General features: G+C 40.1%; 2 protein-coding genes across 5 annotated transcripts in view; one reads left to right on the forward strand and one right to left on the reverse strand.

Annotated features, from left to right (window-relative positions):
- The window catches only part of LOC125006725 (centromere protein P), an 82,205-nt gene that overhangs the window by 51,853 nt on the left and 4,444 nt on the right, over positions 1 to 25,908 (forward strand). The gene's annotated exons all lie outside the window — the stretch shown is intronic.
- Positions 3,172 to 25,668, reverse strand: ecm2 (extracellular matrix protein 2, female organ and adipocyte specific). 3 transcript variants are annotated; one of them, XM_047583028.1, is made up of 12 exons: positions 25,506 to 25,668; positions 18,470 to 18,604; positions 17,819 to 17,980; positions 14,198 to 14,386; positions 11,710 to 12,486; positions 10,557 to 10,672; positions 10,232 to 10,367; positions 9,718 to 9,875; positions 8,568 to 8,707; positions 8,350 to 8,462; positions 6,988 to 7,201; positions 3,172 to 5,646 (listed from the first exon to the last, which is right to left on the reverse strand). In XM_047583028.1, exons 2-12 carry the CDS (start codon positions 18,600 to 18,602, stop codon positions 5,478 to 5,480), a joined length of 2,307 nt encoding a protein of 768 aa, XP_047438984.1. In that variant the 5' UTR covers positions 18,603 to 18,604; positions 25,506 to 25,668; the 3' UTR covers positions 3,172 to 5,477. The 3 variants fall into 3 exon arrangements, with proteins under 3 accessions (XP_047438984.1, XP_047438986.1, XP_047438985.1); XM_047583030.1 differs by lacking the exon at positions 25,506 to 25,668 and adding an exon at positions 18,938 to 18,961; XM_047583029.1 differs by lacking the exon at positions 25,506 to 25,668 and adding an exon at positions 18,797 to 18,821.

Genomic DNA, 25,908 nt, shown 5'->3' on the forward strand with positions numbered 1-25,908 from the left:
CGGTTAAAAGACAAAAGCTCTACATAGTTCATTAAATGTTAGCAGTTTTTTGACAGAGGTGGAGAGAACGAGAGGTGAATGTATCAATGCAAGTTTCCTTAAGAGACTTTAAGAGTTGGACATTTTTTTTTTTAATTATGTACCTTGGTGACAAATGGCAAGACATTTGACGAGCACTTTGAAAAGTCCGCTGTAAGCGAGCCCCCATTTATGGTCCTCTAGTTAAAACATCTGACTCAGTTTCCAGTTGCTCACAATCAGAGCTTCATAACTGTGTGCTGAAACAATACTTTGGGAGTAGACCAAACATTGTAGAGATTGATTTGACCCGGCTGGAGAGTTTTTTCTGTGCACTGAGAAGACACAGGCTTTGTTTGTATTGGATGGACCAGTAGCTTCTGATTGTACTGTATTACATTATGTTGTTTTTTTTTGTTTTGTTTTGTTTTTGGGTGATCTTTTGACCCCCAAAACAAAAGTAAACAGTGCATCTGGTTGTGCCGATCTTCTTCATAAATACCTCATGCTTTTCAGCTGACTGGTCTGCCACAGAAAGATTTTATTTGTAGCTTTAATAAGTCCAAAGAGGGAAATTGGTTTGTGGTAGTGACAAAAAATGCATGCCGTAATTGTTGGAATTACAGTATTCAAACTGGAAATTAACTGTTAGAGATTATTTCCTGATGGGAGGCGGTCGTGATGGCTGTTCTCTCTAAGGATCTCATACTTTCCAACCCATCAGATGTCTGCGCTTGGAGCTTGTTGCGTTTTCGTGTTGAGGAGAATTTCCTCTGTCTGGGCCCTTTTTTAAAGCTGTAAGTCACCGGGGCAACTAGCGGCGTGGCCCGTGCCAAGGAGTTGCCTCAGCATCGTTGTTGACTTAGTGCCACGGGAATGTCCCGTTGCCAGGAAACATTTTAATGGAGCCGTGACCCTGCTGCTCCGTGTGTTACCTGCTGCTGGCGGTGTTGCCCAGCCAGGCTGCACAACAGACCAGTATTCATCACCCTCACACTTCACCATGACTTCACCCTGCCACAAATAAACATGTCCAATTAGAAGAGCTGTTAATATTCTCCAGTAAAGACACCCTCGCTTTGTTTTACCTCATAATAAAGTCTTTCTGCGCGGCTTTAAAATACTTCAAATGAATCAATAGAAGAAGAACTTTAATTGTCATTGCAAACACGTTGCAGCGAACTTTGGTTTGGCAGGAATCTCTAGTAACAGCTTCAAGTCAGACGTTTGTAAAGATAGAAATATTGAAGGGGAGGCTGCTGATCAGGGGGTGTCCTGGATGAGTGGGGTCCCTACGGGTCTTTGTGGCTCGGTGGAGGAGACGATTTAAATAGTATTGACATTTTGCATGATGAAATCATCTTAAAGAGGTTTCACTTTCATATGGCAAGCAACTTTCACAAATATATAAAAAAAAAAAGGTGACCAACCAAGAAATGACACGGTAGCAGATGTGTTTTCCCCCCTTTACCCAAATCAAGTTAAATTGAGGTTCAGTTTTATTTGAACTAGATTAAATATTTGCTGAGTACACAGGACTGGCTTCGTGATTTATTTTGGTGAGGTCATGTGACTTCTAAGTATCATATTGTTCTTTCATTTGTGTTTGATATTTGAACCTGATGAACAAAGCAGCTGTTCGTGTTGGCAGATGAGAGGAATCCTCTTCTACTAGATCTTCAGCTCAGAGAAGAAAGTTTTCCCGACTGAAGTGCGACAAAATGACGGCCACATATTTCTGATTGTTGCTTTTATTGCTTTCCTACTTTTGGATTTATATATTTTTTCGCATACAATTATCTAATATTTCCAACTTGCTTACCAGAAGAGAAGCTGAGGTTTTTCGTGCTCTTCAGGCATCCTTTAGATGTCTGCTCCTGAAGTAAATGGTCCTCAACCCCAGGATTTCAGAGGAAAATATTATGATTAAGTTGGCTCCTCCAGCTCTGATAATTACAGGTTTCATTGGATGTGTGTTGCATGGCGGTAGAAGACACGTGATGCAGAGATAGCCACATTTTGTCATCACTCATTCTGCACTAGTCTTGATGGCTCTACGTCCTCCCTGAGGCCTGAGGTGTTAACGTGATAAAATGAGAGTGAGTGTAAGGGATCCGGGAAACCAGTGTCGCTTAATCTAAGTTGTTCGGGTATGTACCTCACAGACAGAATACGTGCATTCACTGTCAACATTCATCTAATCCAAAAAAAAAACCTTAGAGTGAACTACAGTGTTCCAGATGGAAACATGAGGCTTGTGTAACCTGGTTCCAGATGTTTGAATCATCACTGTGATTTTTTTTTTTCATGAACTGTGATACGTCTGGGGGTGTTGTGCTCATTCATGGCTGTTTCCATGGCCGCGGCTCAAAGTAACTCGAAATGTTGCATTTTCCTGTTGTGAAATGAAAGCTCAGAATTATTGTACGCTCAGAACTCACAAACTAATAGTCACGGTTTTATTAGAGGTTCAAAGATTTTCAAAAATCTTTGAAAAAAAGGTATAAAAAGGTCTATCTATCTATCTATCTATCTATCTATCTATCTATCTATCTATCTATCTATCTATCTATCTATCTATAATAAAGCATATAATAAGCATCTATGGATTAAGACTCAGATATACTGTATTTTTAAATAACTCCATACATCAGAGTTGAATCTATGGTGAAATTGTTTAGTTGTGCTAAAGTGTCTTTGAAGATTTTCAGCTATACAGTTTTTTTTTTTTTTAAACAAATAGATCAGTCAAAGCCACTTGGATAAGTAGTGAAACATATTCAAGAAACAAGTCCACTTGCCCTTGTTTTAGACAAAGCTTTCAAAGATGCAGAATATGGCACCTTAGAGACTCAAAACATGCATCAGAAACATTTTCAGTTCATTCACAGTGAAACCCTCTGGTCTCTACATCACTTGGTCATTAAATTGAAATAGTTGTTATGAGTGTCTGTGTTATGTGTTTGATAGATACTGGATTTTCAATGCATACAATGTTTGCATAATTTGTTGGGTTCTATGAAATGAAAAATGAGCAGCTGATGACATTACTGTGACCCTTGGCATCTGTATAAAATAATCTAAAGAATATGTAATGTAATGTATTTCACCCTTGTAAGATATGTTGAGGTGTAGAACAGTGACCAGACCATATGATTGCTCAAGTGTCTTTATTTACATGAATCGTAGGTGAGACAGGTCATCAGTAAAGGGAACATAGTGAATCTTATTTGAATGCTGCATAACATTATGTTGGATATGTTCACATATCAAATAGAATATCATGTAAATAAAACCAGACAAGAGCAAAACATTTCAACATTTTTGATATTTGAATAAAAATGGTTGTTAACTGAGTCAATCAAACAAAAAAGCAATGATACAGACGGAGCACTAAGAATCTTTCATCCATATGTCAACATACTTTGTATAAGCAGCAGAGAATATCAGTGTCGGCGTTGGGTTCTTGACACATAACAGCACAGCTGCATGTGTCGGTAGTTGATGAACAGGCATCGAAACTGAAAAGAGCATTTAAAGAAAATACTGAAACACAAACTCCAAGCAAGGAACATACTTCTGGAGTTGCCTCCATCTGCACAACCCGTAATTTATAGACCGATAGGAGCTCTACTAGAAATGATGTGCACATGGTTGATACATGCCCCAATCAGACTGGTTTGATCTATGTTCTATGTGAGAGCACTTTTTTTCAAAGTGGAATCGCAAACAGCATGACTGTCATTCATTGAAGCGTAGGAAGGGTCTCTGTCATGGTAAAAGGCAAACATGCTATATTGGAGGTGGACTTAATAAATGTGGAACAACATAAAGGATATCCTGATCGAGTTTTTTTTTGCCCCTGATCGATCTTAAATAAACAAAAGGCTCTTTATTCTCTTCCTTGTATTCCCCTCGATGCGACTAGAGTCAGTCCAATAAATAGCTCTGTCAAAGTTAATGTAGTGTGTAGAAGCTGTTCTCCACTACACAAATGGTCATCCAACTTCTCTCTAAGTCATCTTCTTTGATTTTTGATAGTTTTGACATCAGCCCTCAGCCATTAAAATAGCAGAGACATTTTGATGATGTTTTGGTTTATGGTAGAAGTAATACAAATAACTACGAAAGGTCATTTTTTGGCCAATCCAATACTGGCCCCGATATAAATTGTGACATCCATGAAGAACAGTTTTACTGAAATTTGCAGAAAAGAAAGAAGACGTCTAAGTGGATGATGTTTAGGGCCAAACGTGCCAAAACATAAATCTGTCTGTGGACTGAATCATCTTTATTGATTTGCAAATCTCCACATTTCTGGAGCATATTCCCCCACTACTCAGCGGTGAATCAAACTATTTAAAGATGGTGACTGTAAATAAACATCACAAAATATAGAGTAAAGAAATTAAATGGTCTATTTAATGATAACACACGGCAAAGAAGAAAGTCGTCTAGATGTAGCTACAAATATTTAACTACTGTCTGTGATCTGTCGTCACTTTAACTCAAATGCAAGTGAAGCAGTTTCTGTGTTCTCCTGTCTCCCGTTCTCCTGTTTCTGTCTTAATTGAATCACCACGTTGCCTGATCAAGTTTGATGCGTGCATCTGGTTGTGTTGTAAATCAAAACTGACACCTTACAGCAAGACTCCAGTGAATCCCCTGTGTCGAGCATAAATCTGCCATAACTGCACCAGAGGAAGTTACTGTCTTGTCTGTCTGTTCACTTAAAAAAAAAGAAGAAGAAGAACTTAAGAAGATTAAAGAAATAATCAGCCATGAAAGTTGAATCTCCAGCAGCGCTAACTCGATTTAACTCCGTCATTTGCGCCGCTATTAATCTTTAACACGACGCACTTGAAGGACATGTCACGTGTGAGCTCACGCTTTTTCCCATGAAAGACGGCGCTGGAAGAAATGGAGCTGAGAAATGGAACATGAATGTGCTGAGGCTGTTAAAAAATAATGTGTTGTGCTTGTGGTCTCACGTCATGGGATTCTTTCCGTTTCTTTACTACCATTGTCGATTTACTGTGTATGGTGCTGGGATTCTTTCCATTTTACATAGCAGGCATATGTTTTTGATTTGGAAGTCTGAGGGAGTCTTGTCACCTTCGACAGTTTCAGGAGGTCCAGGTGACCGCGCAAACCTACGCACCAGACCTAAAACATTGTAACTGAACCTCAGACGGAGAAAATGTTGCTCACGGCTCGTAAAGACTATGTCCGGGAATATGACAGAGCAGTACTTTCCCATGAGGCAAATTACCTGGGCATCCACCATATTTTTCAATCATTCATTTTATTATGGGTGTTATTTCAACAAAAGTACAACGTCAGAAGAAGATAGCGAATGGTACTTATAGTTTGACTTCTTTTGAAACGTTCAAATCCAAAATCTTAACCGAATGAACGTAACGAATGAATGTCTGTTAGGATTTTGGTTTAGACTCTGGTCAGTTGTTTTTCTGAGGTTTTAAGACCACACTTGAGGAGGAGCGCACACAGGAGAAGGCCGTCGGTGAGACCTTCTTTGGGTCAATGTAGTTGTTTTCAAGCCTCAGGGCCACCAGGGTGGAGTCCCCGCTGTGGTTCGGGTCACAGATGCCTTCATCAGGGATACTCCTGGGGATGCAGCGCAGGGATGGAATTAGATACACATTTTTCTATCTGAGGCTTATATAGACAAATGCTGTCCTAAAATAACACGTCCAAATATGGAGTTGCTCAAGGAAGCATTGAAGGCACTATTCTGTTTTCTCTATGTACTGTTTATGTTCCCTCTGGACAACACTATCAGTCATTGTTATGCAAATATGTTTGTCACTACCCAGTTCTTTTTGTTGATTTTATCATTTCAAGATTTTTTTTTAAACTAAATTAATGAAATACAAAAGTTCTATTTGTATAAGAAAAGGAGAAAAATTAGAGAAACTGCACATTGGTTTGTCCACACCGATTAAGACCCAACTTTAATTTTAGTATTTAATTTTGAAATACTGAATATTTTATAACTAAATCATGCATGTTTTTATTTCAAGTTGTTGGAAGTTATACAATTATCTTTAGTGAAGTTCATAATATTTAAGACAGGATTTAGACTAATACTTAGCAAAGTTATCACTCCTCACTCACGTCCTATGATTACTGATCTTTGTCCTATGGAATTTTTAACAACTAATTTACAGTTATTTTATTTACATTTGCTTTTCTAACATCCTCTTATATGTGCGATTAATTTTTCTTTATCCTCTAGTTCAAACATAACTCCAACTACTTTTTTGTTAGAAGTTCCCACAAGAGGAAAATATCGAAGTCACAGACCTTTTTAATTCTCTCTCTCTTTTTTTAATTGGGGTAGTTTTGAATGTTTTATTTGTTCTTATTTCTTATTCCTCTTTAGGTCATTTTTATGCATATTCTGTACCATATGTTAATATAATCATCAGGATTTGCTTGGATTCTGATCGTAATCTTCTACCTCCAGTGTCAAACACATCTGAAGAAGAATGTTATTGTTTAAAACCGCTATATTAGTCTTTTAAAAAGCCGTGCTGCAACCTGGACTGCAGTGCACTGCACCGCGCGTGGACCTGTGAGTACGTACTGAGGTGGTTCAGGGTGACATTCGGGTGGAAACTTGAAACAACTTGTTATGTTTCTTGTCGTCAAGACAACTCTCCATCCAGTGAACTTTTAGCTTAATATTGTTTGGCAGGCTGTCATGAATGAGTCAGTCGTCTGGTCAGACTCTGGTCTGTTGTGGGGCCTTTGCTGATGGTCTTGAAGGACAGTGTGTGTCTTCAGTGGTCTGTCTTCAATCACTTGATTCTAATCTTTCTTACCTCAGATTTTCAAACACACGTGCAACGTACCAATACTCTAGTCTATTAGTCATGTAAAATGATAAATCCTGTTTATTTTGACTCAGAATATGAATAGATGAATATTTCTGAATGGCCATACCTGATTCTGTTGTTGTTGAGTCTGAGGAAGTGTAAGTTTGTCATTTCATTGATGCCAGACGGCACGGAGATCAGCTGGTTGTGGTCCAAACACAGTTCCACCATGGAGTGGTATGAGCCAAAGAACGACTCGGGTTCAACTCCCTCCCCGTCCAGTTTGTTGTAGGAAAGGTAGAGGTACTCTATTCCAGGGTCCATGTGGGCAAAGACCCAACCTGTGGAGGTATTTGAAGGAAATGATTTAGTTTGGGGAGAAAGTGATGCTGTTTGTCCACAGTCTACTAGGAGTCCATTTAACGTTTATTTTCTGTATACGCGAGTGTGAGACAGAACACAACGTTGAAGCTGATACTGTTGTTGGTTTTCTTTCACATTTACATGAATATGACGTACAAAGACAAGTGGACAGCCTAGGTCCACGTGGGGATAACATCAGCTGGGGTTCATTGTGATGTTTTATTTTCCTAATACTGTTGGCCATACAGTCTAGTTCTACAAATACTGATTATGACCAAGACCTTTTGGGTTGTACAGCTACCTTTGAGTTTTGTTCTGTATTGGCCATACTCCAGACAAATGCAGCAGTAAAATGGTGATTGCTGCTGTTTGGAAAGTCAAATAAGTTTTGAGACAGATTTTTATATTTATAAATTGGCACCATTTGCATCAACTGTCAGTTCAATATGTCCGGTGCAATTTTTCTTGATCTGCTGCTTCTTATTCATTACTAGGGATGTCTTAAATAACAGCTGCATTTTTAAATGTTACAATACAGGAGAGTAATACAAACTAATTTTTATGGGATAGTTAGACGTGTGAGGGTTTAAAATCCTGTGCTTTTCTTTAGCTGACGTGAATCTTCTCTGTATGTTTGTTTGTTTTCTGTACTTTTTTGTTTAGAGTCAGTTATATCAGAGCTTTTAGAGAAATTCCTTTGTCTCAGTTGTAATTGTGACTTAACATGAACGCTGCCTCAGAACCAACTCTCGAGTTATTTAGTTCAGGGACCCCAACCCAAAGCAACCACATTGGAAACAAAAACAAACCCAATGAAAATAAATTATATGGCACATTTCACTGAATTAACTTCTGCCGAGCAACATTCATTTATGACTTTATAAGCACAGTTCAGTCAGAGCTCCTACACTTGTGTCATGAAATTACTTCATTAGTTGTAGTAGTTTTAAATCAATCATTGATATAATGTCATGAGTCATGATGGGCTATACTTCACATTTGAGTGTCTTGAAAGTGGTGGAAGAAGTCTTCCAGGTGGTTTGCCATTCTGTCAAAAAATAAAAACAAAAAACCACCTATCTGCTAGGTTTGTTAGCCTGGTGTACTGTTAAGATGTCCCACCTACCAGGTATCCTCTCAATGTTGTTTCCCACCAGCACTAAGTGGACCAGAGACTTGGGCAGGTATGACGGAACCAGGTACAGGTCATTATGAGACAGGTCGATAGATTCCAGATTTCTGCAGGGAAGGATGAGCATGAAGGGAGGAAAGTTTTGTAAATAAATGGTCTGAAATGACCACTAAAATAAACTCCCAGTAAATTTCAGCTGCTTTTCATCTGACCTGTGGTTGATCCAGGCCATGGGGGCAATCCTCGTCTCATCCAGCTTGTTGTGCCTCAGATTAACTACATTCAGATTGTTGGTCTGATTGAAAACTGTCTCGGAGATTTCCTCAATCAGGTTGTTTTCCAGATACAGCTCCTGACGGCCACGAAAAAATAAACCAAATGTTTGGCAGCATCAGACACAGAAAGGAAAGCACTCTGATTAAAGTTGAAGTAGGATCCCTGTTTTTAATTAAATCAGTATGAAAGCACCAGTAATGGTGGTAGCAGGGTTTTTGTTTGGTTTGCAGACAAGTCTTTGGTTTGTTGCCATTGCTTAAGATCCAGTCCATTATCCACCGCAAAAATGTTATTCATACTTATTCAGCCTGGAAGTCTTTCAGGAAAAGTGACAACCTAATTAAATTAACGTGGCAGCAGGGAATAATCAACAGACACATATTCTATATAATCCTTAAATTCTCTTCTATAAAAGGATAAATTGCTTTAATAAATTCTAAATTTAATTAGATGAAAAAAGTTAATGCAGACTATATTTCCTATTAAATGATGCAAGCAAATAAATAAATAAATGTTTTGAATGTGCAGAAAGTGGGTAAGACCCCTCCATGGTCATAAAATAGAGCTGGTTTTAAGGTGGTTTCATGGTGCTCTGCATTATTTGTGGTTAACCAGAGGCCATAATTAGTGGGTGCATTGGTTTCTCAGGTAGAAACAGAGTTTAAACATCAGAGCCAGAAAGAAAATTCTGATGCATCAACAAACCTAAAGCCAGAATACATCAAGAAAGTTCTGATAATCTGGGTAATTTTATTTATTGACGCATTTATTGAGCAGCATTCAGAGGTGTTTGGTATAGTTTCTTTTCTTTTCTTTTTTTGTCTACTGGTGTCCAAAATGTGTAATAATCATCTCAAATTCTTAAACTTAGACTATATGAAACAAACGAACATATTGTGAGGAATAAGTATGATTTGTTTATCCCTAGAAAAAAAATAACTGTTTATTTTGTAACCGTATCAACAAACCAAAGGAAGTCTGCAGTTGTTTTAGGCTTTTTTAACCCATATTAAATTTTCATAAGAAGTCTGGCTATGTGAACCGTCCCATTGTGAGGAATGAGGGGAGATGGTTATTAGTTCATACCAGCAGTGACCTAGGAAGCCCCTGTGGTACAGTGCGGAAGTGGTTTCTCCCCAGTCTGAGGTAGGAGAGCTGGATTAGAGGATTGAAGGCCAGAGGATCTATGTTCCCCTCACTCAGCAGATTCCCTTCCAGCTCCAGAATCACCAGACTGTTCAAATCTTAAAGATAAAAAATAGAAACTTGTTATCAAACATCTAACAACAGTAAATCTGCAAAACAGATATTTCTATTTTTCTTTTATTTGTTTTCTGTTTTTATTAGTAGATACATTCAGAGCATGGGTGTAATGAACTGTGAAGACCAGATTAAGTTTATGGAGTAATACAAATCATTGTTACTATCCAGGGGGGAAAAAAGTTTGACATGTAGTAATTTAAAAAAAAATACCATCCAGATGTTTTTTCAGTTTCCAGAGAGTTCAATCAAATGTCAAAGTTTAAATTCCCTGAACTTTACGTTTTCTTTTATGACCTTAAATTTTAAGAGGGTGCATTACACGGTGTCATATTAGTACCTTGGAAGTCGTTTTTATTTATCCCTCTCAGTTTGTTCTCATTGATCTTCAGCTCTTGCAGGGTGGGCGGAAGGTCAGAGGGTACAGCATCTAGAAGGTTTCCATCCAAGTACAGACGCTGCAGCATCTTCAGGCCCTGACACGCACACAAGGAATATGAAATGGGGATATATGCAAATGTAAAGTCTTGGTGGGCATGTAAAGACATATACGACACCATCAGACTTTTCACTGACGTTATAATTAAACTATGTTCCAGAGAAATCTTGGATAAACGGCTAGAATCTAACAGCAAATGTAGGTTAACTGTGTCAGTGTGTCTTACTCTAAAGGCTTTATCATCAATGCCGGCAGAGGTGAGTCTGTTCTTCTTCAGGTTGATCCATTCCAGGTTGGGGATGCCGTTAAAGGCTGCAGCTGGGATGCTGCTGATGTTGTTGCCTGCAGGTCAGAACAGCTTTAGTCAGTTAATACTGAGAGGAGGACAACTGGCAGGATTCCTATGCTCACAGTGTTTTCTTAACTAGTTTGTGTTGTAGAACGATTTGTTTCTACGTCTAAAACAACTAATCATAATTTCACTATATTCGTTTTGAAAGCTGATCCTTCACAGATTTAATATTTCCCTTTCTGTTAGAGGTGGGCTATATGGCAAAAATATCATATCATGATTTTTTTAAAAATGAAATCATGATTTCGATTTTATCATCATCTTAAATTGAAAAATTAATTTTAAGTAGTCGCAGTTTTGCCTGCACGTGGAAACAATCAAGTTTAAGGTTAACAACAACAACATTCTAATAAAGTGCACTCTTCCAAAAGTAGTAACAGAAAGTTTTCTACCATCTTGAACGGTACCATATCTTCTGCAAGATAAAAGGTGACTGCTTCTATTACCTCTTTCCATCGCTTGCTTGACTTGTCATACGGAGTGCCTTTGTTAAACGCCTGTGTTAATGTTGACTGTTTTGGTCTTATGCTAACTGCTTCCTCCGCCTGTGGTACCAGTGCCGCCGGGCCCCTCACTGTTTGGCTCTCAGCATATTGTTTGGGATGCTTCCTCTTCAAATGATTGAACTTGCTCTGTGCACAAAATATTTGCCTGTGCTTCCATCAGTTGAGGAAAATCCAAACCAATTCCATATAATGGAAGTGGAATTTTTAGTGACCAAGGAGGCGGGTAACAAAGCGCGTCACTGCCCGTAATTCGCTGTGATTGGTCGGTCAGGTTAAAGACGTAATGGTCTGTGTAAACGTCTGGTGTGTTAGTGCATCAGCATAGATCTGCAATTTATAGAATGTGCCCTAGATGATCCCACGATCTCTACAGTTTGACAAATCGTCTTCACGTTGTAATCGTTCACGATTTAATATCGTCATATCGCCCACCCCTACTTTCTGTAAAATGCTGTCAAACATCACATAGCTGAGTTAAAGAGTCTCAGTGTGTGGGTCATTCAGGCTCTGTGTCGACTTACCCTCCAGACTGAGAGACTTGAGCTCAGGGATGGACAGAGGAGGGAAGTGGGTGAGTTTGGCGTTGTCACATGTCACGATGACATCAGAGATGTCGCAGCCTGGAGGGAGGCCTCCTCTGTTAGCTGCAGACACATCCCTCTCTTCATTATCCTCCTCTACATCGTCTGTGGCCACCTCCTTCAGCTCATCTTCCGCGACAGAAGGAGGTCTCGGGATTGGAGCAGGAAGGATGTCGTGCTCTTCAGGTTCTTTTGGCGGCATCTGAAACACATCTCCTCTCAGCCACACTTCCTCCTCCTCCGCCTCTTCCTCCTCATCAGCTAAAGCCAGGAGTTTTTCCCTCAGCATCTCCTCCTGCCTCCTCCTCTCTTCCTCCAGCTTCCTTTCTCTTTCTCTGGCTTCTCTTTCTGCTGCCTCTTTCTGCCTCCTGTCTTCCTCCTCCTGTATTCTCCTCTCCTCCTCCTGCCTCCTTTTCTCTATCCGTCTTTTCCACTCTTCCTCCTCTTTCTCCAACTGCAGCCTAAGTGCCTCCTCCTCTTGCCTTCTCCTCTCCTCTACTATCTTCCTCTGTTTCTCCTCCTGCTTCTTCCTCTGCCTCCTTCTCTTCCTCCTCGCTTCGTCCTTCTTCCTGAGGCGCTCCTCCTGCTCACGGTGTTCCTCTTCCTCCCGCCAGAGGATTCTCTGGATCTCCTCCTGCGTCAGCGGGGTCACTGCCTCAATGGGTTCACTGGGAACTGGGGAGTCACCAGAAATGTGAAGGCGGTCAAAGTCGGAGTCTGGGGTGGGTGCATGGCGATACGGGGGAAGCCAATCAAAGGGCAGAAGGTTGGAAAGTGGAAAGCAGGGATAGAAATAAAAGAGCAGAGACAGACAGAAAAGTAGAAAAAGGAAATTACAGTAAAAAAAAAAGAATCAAACAGGATGGAAGTGAAAGTTTGTGAGGACAGATAGGTGGGATGATAGTTGGACAGACAGAAATACGACGTGTTAGTGCTGTGGGCAGATTGACATCTGTTTGTTGAAGGTACAGAGCAGACTGCTGCCGTAGACCAGTCTGAAACTAATCCCTTTAATAATGTTGTTGGGTAAAGATGGCAACTTAGGATGTCTGTTTCATCTGGCACTAAATCAAAATTCAATTTTAATGTGTCATCTAAGGCTTTAAACTAAACTTTGTTGTATATACTGTTAATTTCTTGGTCACAACTCATAAATTTGCTGTAAAAAAGCTTCTTTTGCTTCAGCCTAAATGAACTGTTGCATTATGAACAACTCTTAACATCATATCAGTGCAAGATCTAACTGAATTTTGACTGAAATTAGATTATGTTCATCTCATTCTTTTGCTTCTCCAACTATCCAACTGGTCATGGGCCAAATTATTTCTTTTGAGGCACTGGACACTATCAAGCAGAAACATAGTGCAGCCAAATAATAAAAAATACTTCTTGTAAGACCAACCTGAGCTCACACCAACGCTGTTTAATTGTTAAAAAACAAACAAACAAACAAAAAATCCAGCAAATGTAACACAACAGACAAATAATTCTGATTATATAGAAGATGTGTGTCATGTTAGGCTGCCTCATTGGTTGTCCAACATTTTCTTTAGTTTCCTGAACTTTCTTGTTACTTTCTGGAGATTATTCTGGTTGATAAAACCAAGTGACTGATTCAAACATCTAAAATGAGATCAATACTGAAGCACTTAGCTATTATGAGGAAACTGTTTAATGGGAACTTTTTACTCCCTTAATTACTCCCTTAATTTCCAAGATTTTGAATAACAACTTCTTGTTGTGGGAAGGCTTGTTTTAAGTTCTTTGTGCCACAGGGTTATAAATCAGTAAAATGATTGCGATAAGTTTGTATGTCACAGTCAAACACATGTTGCTAAAAACAAGCCTCAATCTGTTGGCTCTAGCTACCCAGAAAACAATTAAATTAGGTTTAAAAGAAAAAACAAAGAGTAGTTAAAGCTGAAATCTCACTCGTTCTAGTTTGTTTTCTGTCTCTAACATGTGGATCCATCTTTCAGTAATATTGCTTGGCCAATTTGTATACCTGCTTGTATTTATTTTAAATTCAGTCGTCTTTTTGATGAGCTGGAGTTGGCAGTAATGTGAAACGCTTCCCTGATATGTCAAAGAACATATTTCTCCCAACATACAGACACATGTTAAAACTGTCACAACATGTGAGTTAAGTCCTCCAAAATGTGCCGACCACATTTTTAACACCATGATGGAAACAGGATTCAACATGTTGAGGCATCAGAGATGGAAGCTGTTTAGTTTGATGTCTGCCAGGTAACAGTGACAAGTAATTTACTTATATTTCAATAATTTTACAAATGAACATTGACCCTTAACACATCATTAGTAGTCTGCAGTTGAATTGAACTACATGGTTAAACTAGAAGGAACAGTGTCATTTCTGTTGCCTCTGAATGTTGCACCATGGCCTTGTCACATGTTGTGTTTCTACCTGACTCCATGCAGACGGGGCAGCACTCCCCAGCAGGGATGAAGGGGAACAGGCAGTGAATTTTGGGACAGGAGATCTCGTCACAAACCACCTGCCCTCTCGTACACAGACAAGTCACACAGGGCTTTGGAGACCAGACGGCCTGGTCGAACATGGTCAGACCTTGGTATACACACTGACCCTGCTTACCTGAAACAACATAGACACAGTAGAGTCTTTAATTTTGTTGTACCTGTACAACGACAATGAAGACATGCAATATTCAGTTCATTGTTCGTAATTACTATTAAATGTGACTCATTGGCTGTCTGGGCTATAACATCAAGGGAGGAATGTCATATTTCTTTTAAGAAGATTTGTGTAAAGATGGGATGTAAATGTATCCCATTAGTAGATAAACTTAAGTCAACGGCCTCTTCAGAGCTATTTCTGCAGTTGGAGACGGTTGGGTCAAACCCTGCCTACCTGCTGCATAAATGTAGCATTTTTATGATAGTTGAGCAAACTCTGTCTGCAGATGAAGACTGAGAAAAGAATAAAGGTCCATAAAGACAGGTGATTTGTGATATAGTGTCTTTCTGGGCCAAAATATCAAGGAAGGAAAGTCATACGACATAGAAAATGAATGTGGAGTACAACAGGGAAGCCTATTAGGGCTCCGTATAGTTTTATTACTTTCTCTGAATACTATAAATCAATTAAAATTTTCTCACTCTGTTTCCATGCTTAAGCACATTAAATCATCCCCACAATGTGGCAGACAGTTGACAGAAATATTTCTCTTTTTATAGTCTAGTATAGAGTTCCCTGTAAGACATCTGCATGGACTCTTACCAATATGGGACATGGCAAAATGCTCGGTTTTCTGCACCACAACTGTGCAGATGTTGAAAGTATGAATTAAGCATTCAGCAAGTACTCATTAAAAGAAAAGGCCTTTAACCCAAACACAGCACAGTGTGTACTGCACAACAGCAAATACGATGATGACTTCCTTTCATTCACATGTGGAATTGTCTGCGAAAATTGCATCTTCATAATCAAAGCAAATACCGTAGAGAATCTGTGTTGATGCCTTGACAAGGAAATTGTCATATCAATATCAGTCTTAAGGTTCAGCTTTAGACTGGTAGCTGCAGATCAGCCATTGTTTATCCCTTAAAGAAAGAGCAGTTAACAAAAAACAGGGTTTGTAACAATTCCTACTGGCGTCTCAATTCTTTAATCTGCCAACAAATCTCCAAGATTCATTTTCCATCCAAGGGAATGGCTGTTGATGAGCACAACACCAGGCCAAACTGAATCACAGAACAAATCTCTAGTGTGGGCAGTGAATCAGAGGTATAGTAGCAAAGCTATGGATCTGTTGTCAGCAGCAGCAGCAGCAACAGCAAACCCAGGTGCAATAATTGCTGTGTGTGTCTAGTCAAATCTAAAGCCTGTACTTTACCATAAGAACCAGACAAAGCAGTGATTTGTAGCGTTTCTACTCCTCCCTCTGCATTAACTTCACCTTTCAATATTAGACCAAGGACAAGGCAAGGCTGCAACTGGCAGTGAGTCAGTAGGAAAGACTGTAAACCACTATGATACAGCGGGAAGATGCTCTTTGGGTCTTTTTTAAGTCTGTCCTGTCTGTCATCTCTCCTTTCTAATGGTATGCTCTTTGTTACATCTATAGTAACACAGGTAGTTAAGAGGCTCAGGTTATTTCTCTTAAATACTGTCTCTCTATTGTCTCTGTCCATTTGTCTGTGAACTTTGGGACTGTCAGCCCTGTCATCTCTGCTGAAGCACACATACTTTTGAGCTTTTCTTTTCTCTTTAAAATATTGCCTCGCTGCAATAGATCTCTTTATTGACTTGTAAATTGCAAGGTTTGGTTTAACACAGTAACCATCAGACTCTTCTATGCCACCATCATACTGTGGAGTCCTGGGCACATTTTCACATGTTTTTTCTACTGGTGAAATAATTTGTTTTAGCAATCAAACCCCAGCAAAGGACTGACTTTTCTGCCATTCACCGGAGACATGACTTGAGTGTTTGGAAGTGCTGAGATGTTTTCTCTAATGTTATATATGTGTAAGATTATTTAAAGTAACAGAAACATAAACGTTATATTTTGGGGGAAACAAGCATTTTCAAACTTGACTTGACAAATAGTTGCGGTGAAGGCTTCTGAAAATATCTGTTTCCAGTGAATAATGATGCAGTCAGAAAGCATTATGTTTTATATCATTTTAAAGAACCTGCTTCTGAATATAATCCTAGATAATTTGAAAAAATGTAACTTTCCTTTTGTTTTAAGAAGAAGTCAAAGCCTCATCTGAGCTTTTTCTGCAGTTGGTGGTGGTTCCTTAATTGTCTCCTATCATGTGATTGTCCCGTATATCTCATGAGGACAGCCGTATAATAGATGAACAAACTCTGTCTGCAGATAAAGACTGTGAGACAAGAATAAAGTTCCATAAAAAACAGTAGTGGGTTGACATCACGCCAAACTGTGCAGTAATAGCTATACTGTAGCTGTAAAGTCAGTACTGCCTTGTTGACTGGATGGGCTTTTTAATTAGCACAAAACCAGCATATATTATATAAATCTTTCAGAGGTCTGCAGTGTGTTGGGTCGTCTTCACATTACATTCAATTAAAACACCAAACAACTGTGAAAACAGAACAGAAATAAAGGTCATTACAGCTCCCAACAACAGCTTGTCGCCACCGCCACCTTCCCTTCTAATTACATAATGCTGACTTTATTGTGTTAAACTGAAGGCTTTCCATATGACTTTGAGGTTTTTCTTTGAGTCTTTGTCCCCCTGCCTGTGTGGGATGTTTTCGGACTACTTTCCTCACAAGCTCTTTTCCCACAGATGTTTTCCCCTTCTGTTAATTTTGGATTGTAATTATTTGTCATTAAATTACTGAGCCTCAATAACAGGAAGCGTTGTTATGAGAACAGGATAAAACCTCTTAGCTGAGCGGTTCTCTGACTCCGCTCATACACCCTGCTTCAATAAAATGCATTGTTATTATTGAGTAACAGATTCTGGTCGTATTATGATTTTATTGACCAGAAATTTACTGCTTTAGAGTTGCAGTTGCATAAATACATGCTTGTTCACACATTTTGGAAATTGATCACATTTTCTGAAGATTTGTGGTGTTTTCTAAACCTGTATGTTTTTATTCGCTAAACAGTCAAACTTTAACCAGTTTGTGAACACAGCTTGAACATGACTATCACTTGTTTGTTTTTTTCCCAGATATTTTTGGTTTACAGTAGCATTAATATAAAAACTTTAACTCCAGCATTAAATTTCAAACACATTTAAATCATACCCATATGGACATACATATTGGGCAAACATGATTGATTGTTGGATTATATCAGCAGAACAAATGTGAAGCACCTTTGTTAAACAGTATCAACCATTCATCTAATCCCACATGTTAGCTAGTTTTAACTTTTCATGTGTGAAAACTTACATAATTAATAATTTAATTCTTTAAATGAGCCCTGAGTGGTACAGCTTCTTCTGTTGAAAAAAAAAACAAAGCAATACAGTTGCTTTTGTATTAGCTCACCATTGACGCAACGTTGATGATCTCACTGACCTGGGATAATGTTATAGGTAGAGTGCTGTTCTTGCAGATTCTTATAAGATTTTAGGAACAAAGCGCTTCCTTGGTTTTCTGCAGGTTTCACAGGGATGCTGGGCTCAGGAACCAGTCTGATCTTTAAAGGTCTAGAGGTCCCTGCTTTGGCCCGGCCATGACCTGCAACACATGGTCAAAGTTAATCTACATCTGCTTAGAATCGTGTTAGGTTACAAGTGTGTTTGGCTGTTGTTTCCCATTGGTTTGGGGGAAAAAACAAAAAAACATAGAGGACCTAAGAGGCTCCCCTGTGGGACACCACATCTAGCTTGATACTGTTTTCTTGAACAGAGATTTTCTATATTATAAAACAAGAGTACACTTTTAATTATGTACACCAGGGAAACATAAGAAGATGGTGAAACACATCATAACTGGAAATTTATTCAACGCAACAGCTTAAATTTTAAACTACTGCTGAAGGCACCTTATCTCGTTTTACATTATGCAAGGTGCAAGGTACTTTTTTTTTCTTGCTAAAACTAGGCCTGCAACCCTGACACCTTACAATGTTTGAAACATATCCTTTCCTTTTTTTCTGGTCTGACAAAGATGAAACTGTTTCCTCCACCGACTGAACAATAACAACAATTAAAAGAAGAATCTCACCCTTTCCATCCCTCTTTCTTTTGCCGTGGCGATTCTCTCCATCCTGGATGTGAGGTCTGTTCCTGGCCTGAGCATCGGGGATGGTCAGGACCACAATCAGCCACAGATTGGCCGCCACCAGCCACCACCTCATCCCTGTAGAGCAGCACAAGCCAGATTTAGGTTCAGCTTGACTCACAGCTTTTCACTTTCATAGGGTTTGGCTATTGACAGACAGGTTTTGATATTGGTTTGTTGTTCTACTGATTCCAGCCAGTAGAAGTAAAAGTAGTAGAAGTGTACCAAAGTCAAGAGGAAAATACGGCATTCCCTTTTTGTTTTTAGTACCTTTCTTTTTGTTTTGTTTTAATGGGTAAGATTTTAACTCCCACAGAAACCAGCTGCTAAAGCAACTGGAACCAAAACAGACAGATCCATGTTCTTCCTCTACCCAGAAAAATAGGTAGAACAAACACAGAGGTTTTTTACCTGCAGCAGCTTCTCAGGAAAAGAGCTCTCGCTGTGCCGCTGGCCCTCATATAGGTCTCCTAATGGTTGGTTCCTTATGTGTGTCTGTGTAATGACTAGTCTACACACAGCTGTCCTGTCATTATTAAAGCAGAGAGATCTAACACTAACACACACCTGAAAGTTTGCCCTAGGTCTGTTTCTTTTCCTGAATCTGCATCAGCCTCAGTAATGGTGGTAATGACTGTGGGACTTCATAATGTCAATTCTGTGAATTTCTGATTCATGTCCAGATGATTATATCACTCTGGCTGGTTTACCGTTCCACTTTTCTCTAATTCTCAGTAAATGTGCAGCCCCTTAAATTTTTAGCCATTTAGCCAGCTTTTAGCAGGGAACATAAACGTCCTGCCTGCAGCGCCAGATATTTTGTTGGCGGTGGGCACCAAGCTAGACCTAAAAATGAACAAATATGAGAGAAATACGGTCCTCAGATGGTCACAGACACAACTCCAATAGGATGGTAATGTGGCTCCATAACTTAATTTGTCTTCCATGCTCAGTTGATTAAATCAGCTTTAACACAAGCCACATTGATTGATCAAATTTTGTTTAAGAATTTTAATTTCTGTACGTGTGGAAGGTTTCTGTGCAGTATTTTGTAGTTTTTTTTGTTTTTTTTTTTTTGGTTATGATTTGGGGGATCTGGACCTGGACTGTTCCTCGTTCCTCTTTCTGATAAATCAGTTTTATGATAATGGTGAAGATGTATTAACTGGCTCTTAACACGTCTACACTTGTAGCTCTCCAGTCATATCCAGACAGAAGTTCATAGCACATTCAACTTAAAACCTGGATCCTGTGTCAAGTTCTGACTTGGGACTCAGAATTGTAGATTAAATGAAAACACAAATAATCCACATTAAACTGTAATAACCACTGAAATCTGCCTTTAGTCCTGCACCTGGTTTTATTATAAAACATTTCACATGCTGACAGTTTTAATATACTCTATTCACATTTTTACTTAGTGCGTAAGGTCCTTAAATACTATTGAATCACCTGTGATCTGCTTGGATGAAGGACTGGCATGAGTGAAAGCCTGTTGAGACAGCACACCGTTGTCTTCCCAGGCAGTTCATCCATGTGTTTGTATTAGATGGCAGATAATTGTTATTTACCTGCCTGAACAGTTGTTGTTGCAGCTTAACTCATGGAGGTACAGAAAAGCTATTTTTCTTTTGGTTGTTATGACCAACTATAGTGAGATTTGTGACCTGGCCAAGAGATATACAGTGGGGTAAAAAGGTATTTAGTCAGCCACCAATTGTGAAAGTTCTCCCACTTAAAAAGATGAGAGAGGCCTGTAATTTTCATCATAGATACACTTCAACTATGAGAGACGGAATGAAAAAATTCTTATGGTGGAATTATGGTGGAAAATAAGTATTTGGTCAATAACAAAAGTTCATCTCAATACTTTGTTATATACCCTTTGTTGGCAATGACAACATAAGAGAGGTCAAATGTTTTTCCGTAAGTCTTCACAAGGTTTTCACACACTGTTGCTGGTATTTTGGCCCATTCCTCAATGCAGAGCTCCTCTAGAGCAGTGATGTTTTGGGGCTGTTCCTGGGCAACACGGACTTTCAACTCCCTAAAAAGATTTACTATGGGGTTGAGATCTGGAGACTGGCTAGGCCACTCCAGGACCTTTAAATGCTTCTTACGAAGGCACTCCTTCGTTGCCCGGGCAGTGCGTTTGGGATCATTGTGACGCTAAAAGACCCAGCCACGTTTCATCTTCAATGCCCTTGCTGATGGAAGGAGGTTTTCACTCAAAATCTCATGATACATGGCCCCATCCATTCTTTCCTTTACACGGATCAGTCGTCCTGGTCCCTTTGTAGAAAAACAAAGGGTGACGTTTACATGTAGGTCAGAGGTCACACGGGACCAAACATCTCACTTCAGTGACTCCTCCAAGGGCTTCATGTGAAACACTGAAGATACTGAAGTAAATCTGACTGATCATCATAAGACGTCTCTTTAATAATCACCTACGGTTATTTCCATCGTTGTCGAGTGAATCTTATGAGTTAAATGTGGCACTTAGTCGACAGTCCTGCCAGGGTCAGGCTGTCATGAGTCTGTGGTTGTGGTTTTTGTGGTGGAATGAGTCGGTCAGAAAGATCTCTGTGATTGGCTGATCGTCTTAGAGAGAGACAGAGACTGAGAGGAGAAATGGAAGTGATGAGAGTAAAGAAAACAAAGGAGGCTACGTGGTTTAATTATCGTCATCTTATCTGAACCTTTAAATACGCAGATAATTTAACAATATATATATATATTTATCAGGGTCTGGATTGTCCATGATGGACAGCAGCTTATCCAGTGTCCTCCTGTCCCTCACTGAGACAAATGTCTCCAATCATATCACCTTCCAGATGATCCTACTGATGTCTTTTTTGCTGTTACTATTCCCCCGACAAACCCCAGCAAAATACAGGACACTCACTCTCAGAAACAAGGACGACTGGACTTGTAGTTTCATCCAGGAAGTTTCTGTAGTTCTGAATGACTGACAGGTAGCTGGGGGTCGTCTATGTGTTTTGCCCATTCACAGACATAAGGAAAACCAGTTCTTCAGACCAGGACTGTCCACCTACACCCCAAAGACAGTCCTCTGAGGACAACAACAACAAAGACCCAACCACGTTTCATCTTCAGTGCCCTTGCTGATGGAAGGAGGTTTTCACTCAAAATCTCATGATACATGGCCCCATCCATTCTTTCCTTTACACGGATCAGTCGTCCTGGTCCCTTTGTAGAAAAACAGCCCCAAAGCATAATGTTTCCATCCCCATGCTTCACAGTAGGTATGGTGTTCTTTGGATGCAACTCATTCGCATTCTTTCTCCTACAAACACGACAAGTTGAGTTTTTACCAAAAAGTTCTATTTTGGTTTCATCTGACCATATGACACTCTCCCAATCCTCTTCTGGACCATCCAAATGCTCTCTAGCAAACTTCAGATGGGCCATGTACTGGACATGTACTGGCTTAAGCAGGGGGACACGTCTGGCACTGCAGGATTCGAGTCCATGGTGGCGTAGTGTGTTACTGATGGTAACCTTTGTTACTTTGGTCCCAACTCTCTGCAGTTCATTCACTAGGTGTGGTTCTGGGATTTTTGCTCACCATTGTTGTGATCATTTTGCCCCCATGGGGTGAGATCTTGCATGGAGCCCCAGATCAAGGTAGATTATCAGTGGAATATATCTTCCATTTTCTAATAATTGCTCCCACAGTTGATTTCTTCAGACCAAGCTGCTTACCTATTGCCTGGTGCAGGTCTACAATTTTGTTCCTGGGGTCCTTTGACAGCTCTTTGGTCTTGGCCATAGTGGAGTTTGCAGAGTCTCTGATAAGTTGTGTCGCACAACAGTAGATGTAACATGCATCAATCTGGCATAACTTTATGACCTAATATTGTGTAGTCTGTATTCGCCTCCAAAACACTTGTGACTCGTGGTCATGGACCTTCTGGAGGTGTCCTGTGGTGTCTGTGAACAGAATATAGTTAGTGGAGGCGTTTAGGTCATATGAGTTGAGGAGAGTGGCCTCTGTGGATCAGGCGTGTTCCAGTGCATCCTATAGATACTTGATCAGTTGGGATCTAGTGAATTTGGAGACTAGGTCAAAATCTTGTGCTGTTTTTCATGTTTTTTTGAGTTCCTCCTAAACTGTTTTTCTGTGTGTGTCTGAGTCAGGCTGCATCCTGCTGGGGATGTCTCCTGCCATTAAGGAGTGTCATTGCTATGGGTGGTGGGGGGGGACTGGTCTGGTCTGGTCTGGTCTAGGTGGGTGGTAGCTCGGTGGTTGCCTCCCAGCGAGAAGGTCTGGATTCGAGTCGACCTCTGGCTTTTCTGGGTGGAGTTTGCATGTTCTCCCTGTATCTGTCTGGGTTCTCTCCAGGTACTCCGGCTTCCTCCCACCGCCAAAAACATGCTTGTTAGGCTAATTGGTGACTCTACATTGACCCTAAGTCTGCGTGCAAATGGTTGTTTGCCTGTGTGTTAGCCCTGGTGCCCTGTCCTGGGTGTACCCCGCCTTCGCCCGATGCCGGGATAGGCTCCAGCCACCCGGTATGGAAGATGAGATGAGACGAGGTTGATGTTATTTACTTCTCCTCCTGTCAGTGGTCATAATGTTTTGCCTGATCGGCGTATGGAAAAAGTGACGTGTTCCAGATGCTGCAATAAAATGATATACATTCATCACTGCTTGTCCTCTAGGGTGGGGTATCCAAGACACAGCAAGACAAACAACCATACAAACTTGGTCAGTGGTAACCACTACACCGCTGTGTCGCCCCATAAAAAGATATAATTACATTACATACTGTATGTTACTCAATACAATAAGTAGACAGCGACTTAAGAGACCCTCCAAGGCTTTTCAGGCTTCAACACAAGGAGACAGCAGTCTCAGTATTTGGACTATTACAGTGAGTTTTGTCTGTGCCTCGGTTGGTGGTCAGTGCCTTGGAGTCATCAGTGTGTCCTCAACTACTGTTTTTCTGAAAAGAATTCAACAACTATCTGGAGCAGCTGCTAATGATTAGTTTGCTGCTTTCCATTTTCTCTCTGTATTTTCAGCAAAGTATGAACTGCACTGTACGAATCTTTAATGTTAAGTAGTTTTGTAAAGGGGTTCTTCACTCATTTATTTCATTTAAACTTTTGTTATTTTGAGACAACTTTGAATATTATTTGATGGATGACTTTAATATTTGGTGGCGAGTTAACCAAATGATTAATCAACTACTTAAAACATAAATAATAGATTAATTGAAAGAATAGTTTAACTATTTCCTAAAAACACATTGGGGAATTGGAAATTTGACAAATAAATATCTAGCATTAATGACTTGTTATCATTTAAAAACTACAGCTCCCATAGTTTCTCACTAGTTGTACGTCATGTTAACGCAGGTCTTTTTAGCCCATCCACCCTCATTCTCTTCTAATAATTCACATTTCTAAACTAAACTTTAGTCTGCAGCTCCACAGACTGGAGGTCTGAACACATGTCAGCTCAGAGACCCTCCCACCCCAGCTCAGCTCCCACCAATAACAAACCAGGGTTCAACAGGAGACACAGAGAAAGAGAGAGAGAGAGACTCATAAGAGCTGAAACGGAGAAAGAAAAAAAAAAAACAAGAGGGGAGGGGGTTGAGATGGAAAATATTGAGCAGTTCAGTTTCTGGATGAGCAGGCTCAGATGGAGAGACTCCCAGTATGAAGATAAAAATAACCAGGAGCCTAATGAAACCCAGACAGTGTTTGAGGCTCGAGCTTTGTTCTGCTGCTGTTTCACCTCCACTGTGTGCTCCCCTCACGGTTTCACTCACTCAGCTGTTTGGGGGAAATCGTTCAGATTTCTTCAGAACTACTTTTTATATTTAATTTCTTGCATATTTGTAGCATGACATAAACACACATCCTAAAACTCCACTCCCCCTCACTAAAGGTTTGTCTTAGATTCAGAGCTGTTACTTAGTACTTCAGTACCTCATCTCTACCCTTAACTTGTTTAAAACAAACATTTTCTGTATTTTTCTATATATTGCTTGGACTTTAAAGTAAAAATACACTTAACTGATTTTCTGGCATCTCCAAATGTCCTAAAATATTACAAAGATCCTCACATTGAGGCTTAAAATGCTTTGTATTGCCTGACTTTTAAATCACCTGACCAGATGTTTTGCTTCGTCCAGTTCATGTTCGTCTGTATTCATGTAGATGTATTCATGTAGATGTATTCATGTAGATGTATTCATGTAGATGTATTCATGTAGATGTATTCATGTAGATGTATTCAGCCGTTGTGAAAAAAGTGGTTATGGTTGAGTTAGTTGTGATGTAATGTCTCATCAGTTTGACTAATCACAATGACCAACCACTAAAGTATGAAAACATAAAGAGCTGAGCCCAGATTTAGTTCCAGGAACTCTTTGTAGGTGCAGCAGAAACAAAGTAGGAACCAGAATCAAATGGATGAATGCATGTAAAGTTCCTGTAGAGTTAATGGAGCCCTGACAGCTTCTGTAACAACCTCAAAGAGCCAGCAACCAATACAGTCAACAACCTGCGTGGAGACAAGGCAGCGTGACTCTGGTTTACTTTGAGTTTTTGTCACTTTGAGTCAAGTTGTAGGTTCCTGCAGAACTCCGCTGCCATGAATCACTTAAGACGGACTCATCATGTTCTCGCAGAGCCAACGGACGAAAAGTAAACACAGCTGACCAAGTTTTGATTTGCTAAATGAGCAATGACGCCAACGCTCTGCGGGAGCTGCGTTGTTCAGAGATTGAATTATCTTAAGTTTCCATTCTCTGGATTCTACTGAGAAATCCTCAGCTAAACATGGAGAAAAATGCAGAGCTCCCCGAGCGTCCAGACATCATGTCACATCACAGTAAATATTCTGAAACAACTGTTTACAATCCACAGAGAGACAGACGGACGGACGGACGGAGAGGTGGGTGGAGCCGAGGACAGACAGATATTAACTCTACTTTACCAGCGGTTTGAAGGCGGCTGCAGGACTTTAGGCCAGATTCTTCCTCCCTCTTTCCTCCTCCTCTGGTTCTGCAGGAGCTCCGGGAGAGGTGTGTGTGTGTGTGTGTGTCGCTGTGTGATGACACCGTGTGTGTCTGTTCCTCGGCGTGTCTTCGAGCGTAGAGCGGTTGTGTAGAGCAGAGCGGGATAATGGAGCTGTGAAGGAAAGCCAGGATTTGTGCTGCAGCTCAGAGAAAAAGAGAGAGAGAGAGAGAGACAGACAGGTCTGACATCTGTCTTCCTGCCGTGTGCGAGGACACTGCCAACATGCTGCAGGATGTCTGAGGAAGACTTTACATGTCCACGCGTTGAACAGTGAAAATGACAGAAACACGTCTGAATGGGGAGATTTTATCAAGACGAGC

The sequence above is a fragment of the Mugil cephalus genome, chromosome 4 (assembly GCF_022458985.1).
Source record: "Mugil cephalus isolate CIBA_MC_2020 chromosome 4, CIBA_Mcephalus_1.1, whole genome shotgun sequence".
In the NCBI taxonomy this organism is placed as follows: domain Eukaryota; kingdom Metazoa; phylum Chordata; class Actinopteri; order Mugiliformes; family Mugilidae; genus Mugil; species Mugil cephalus.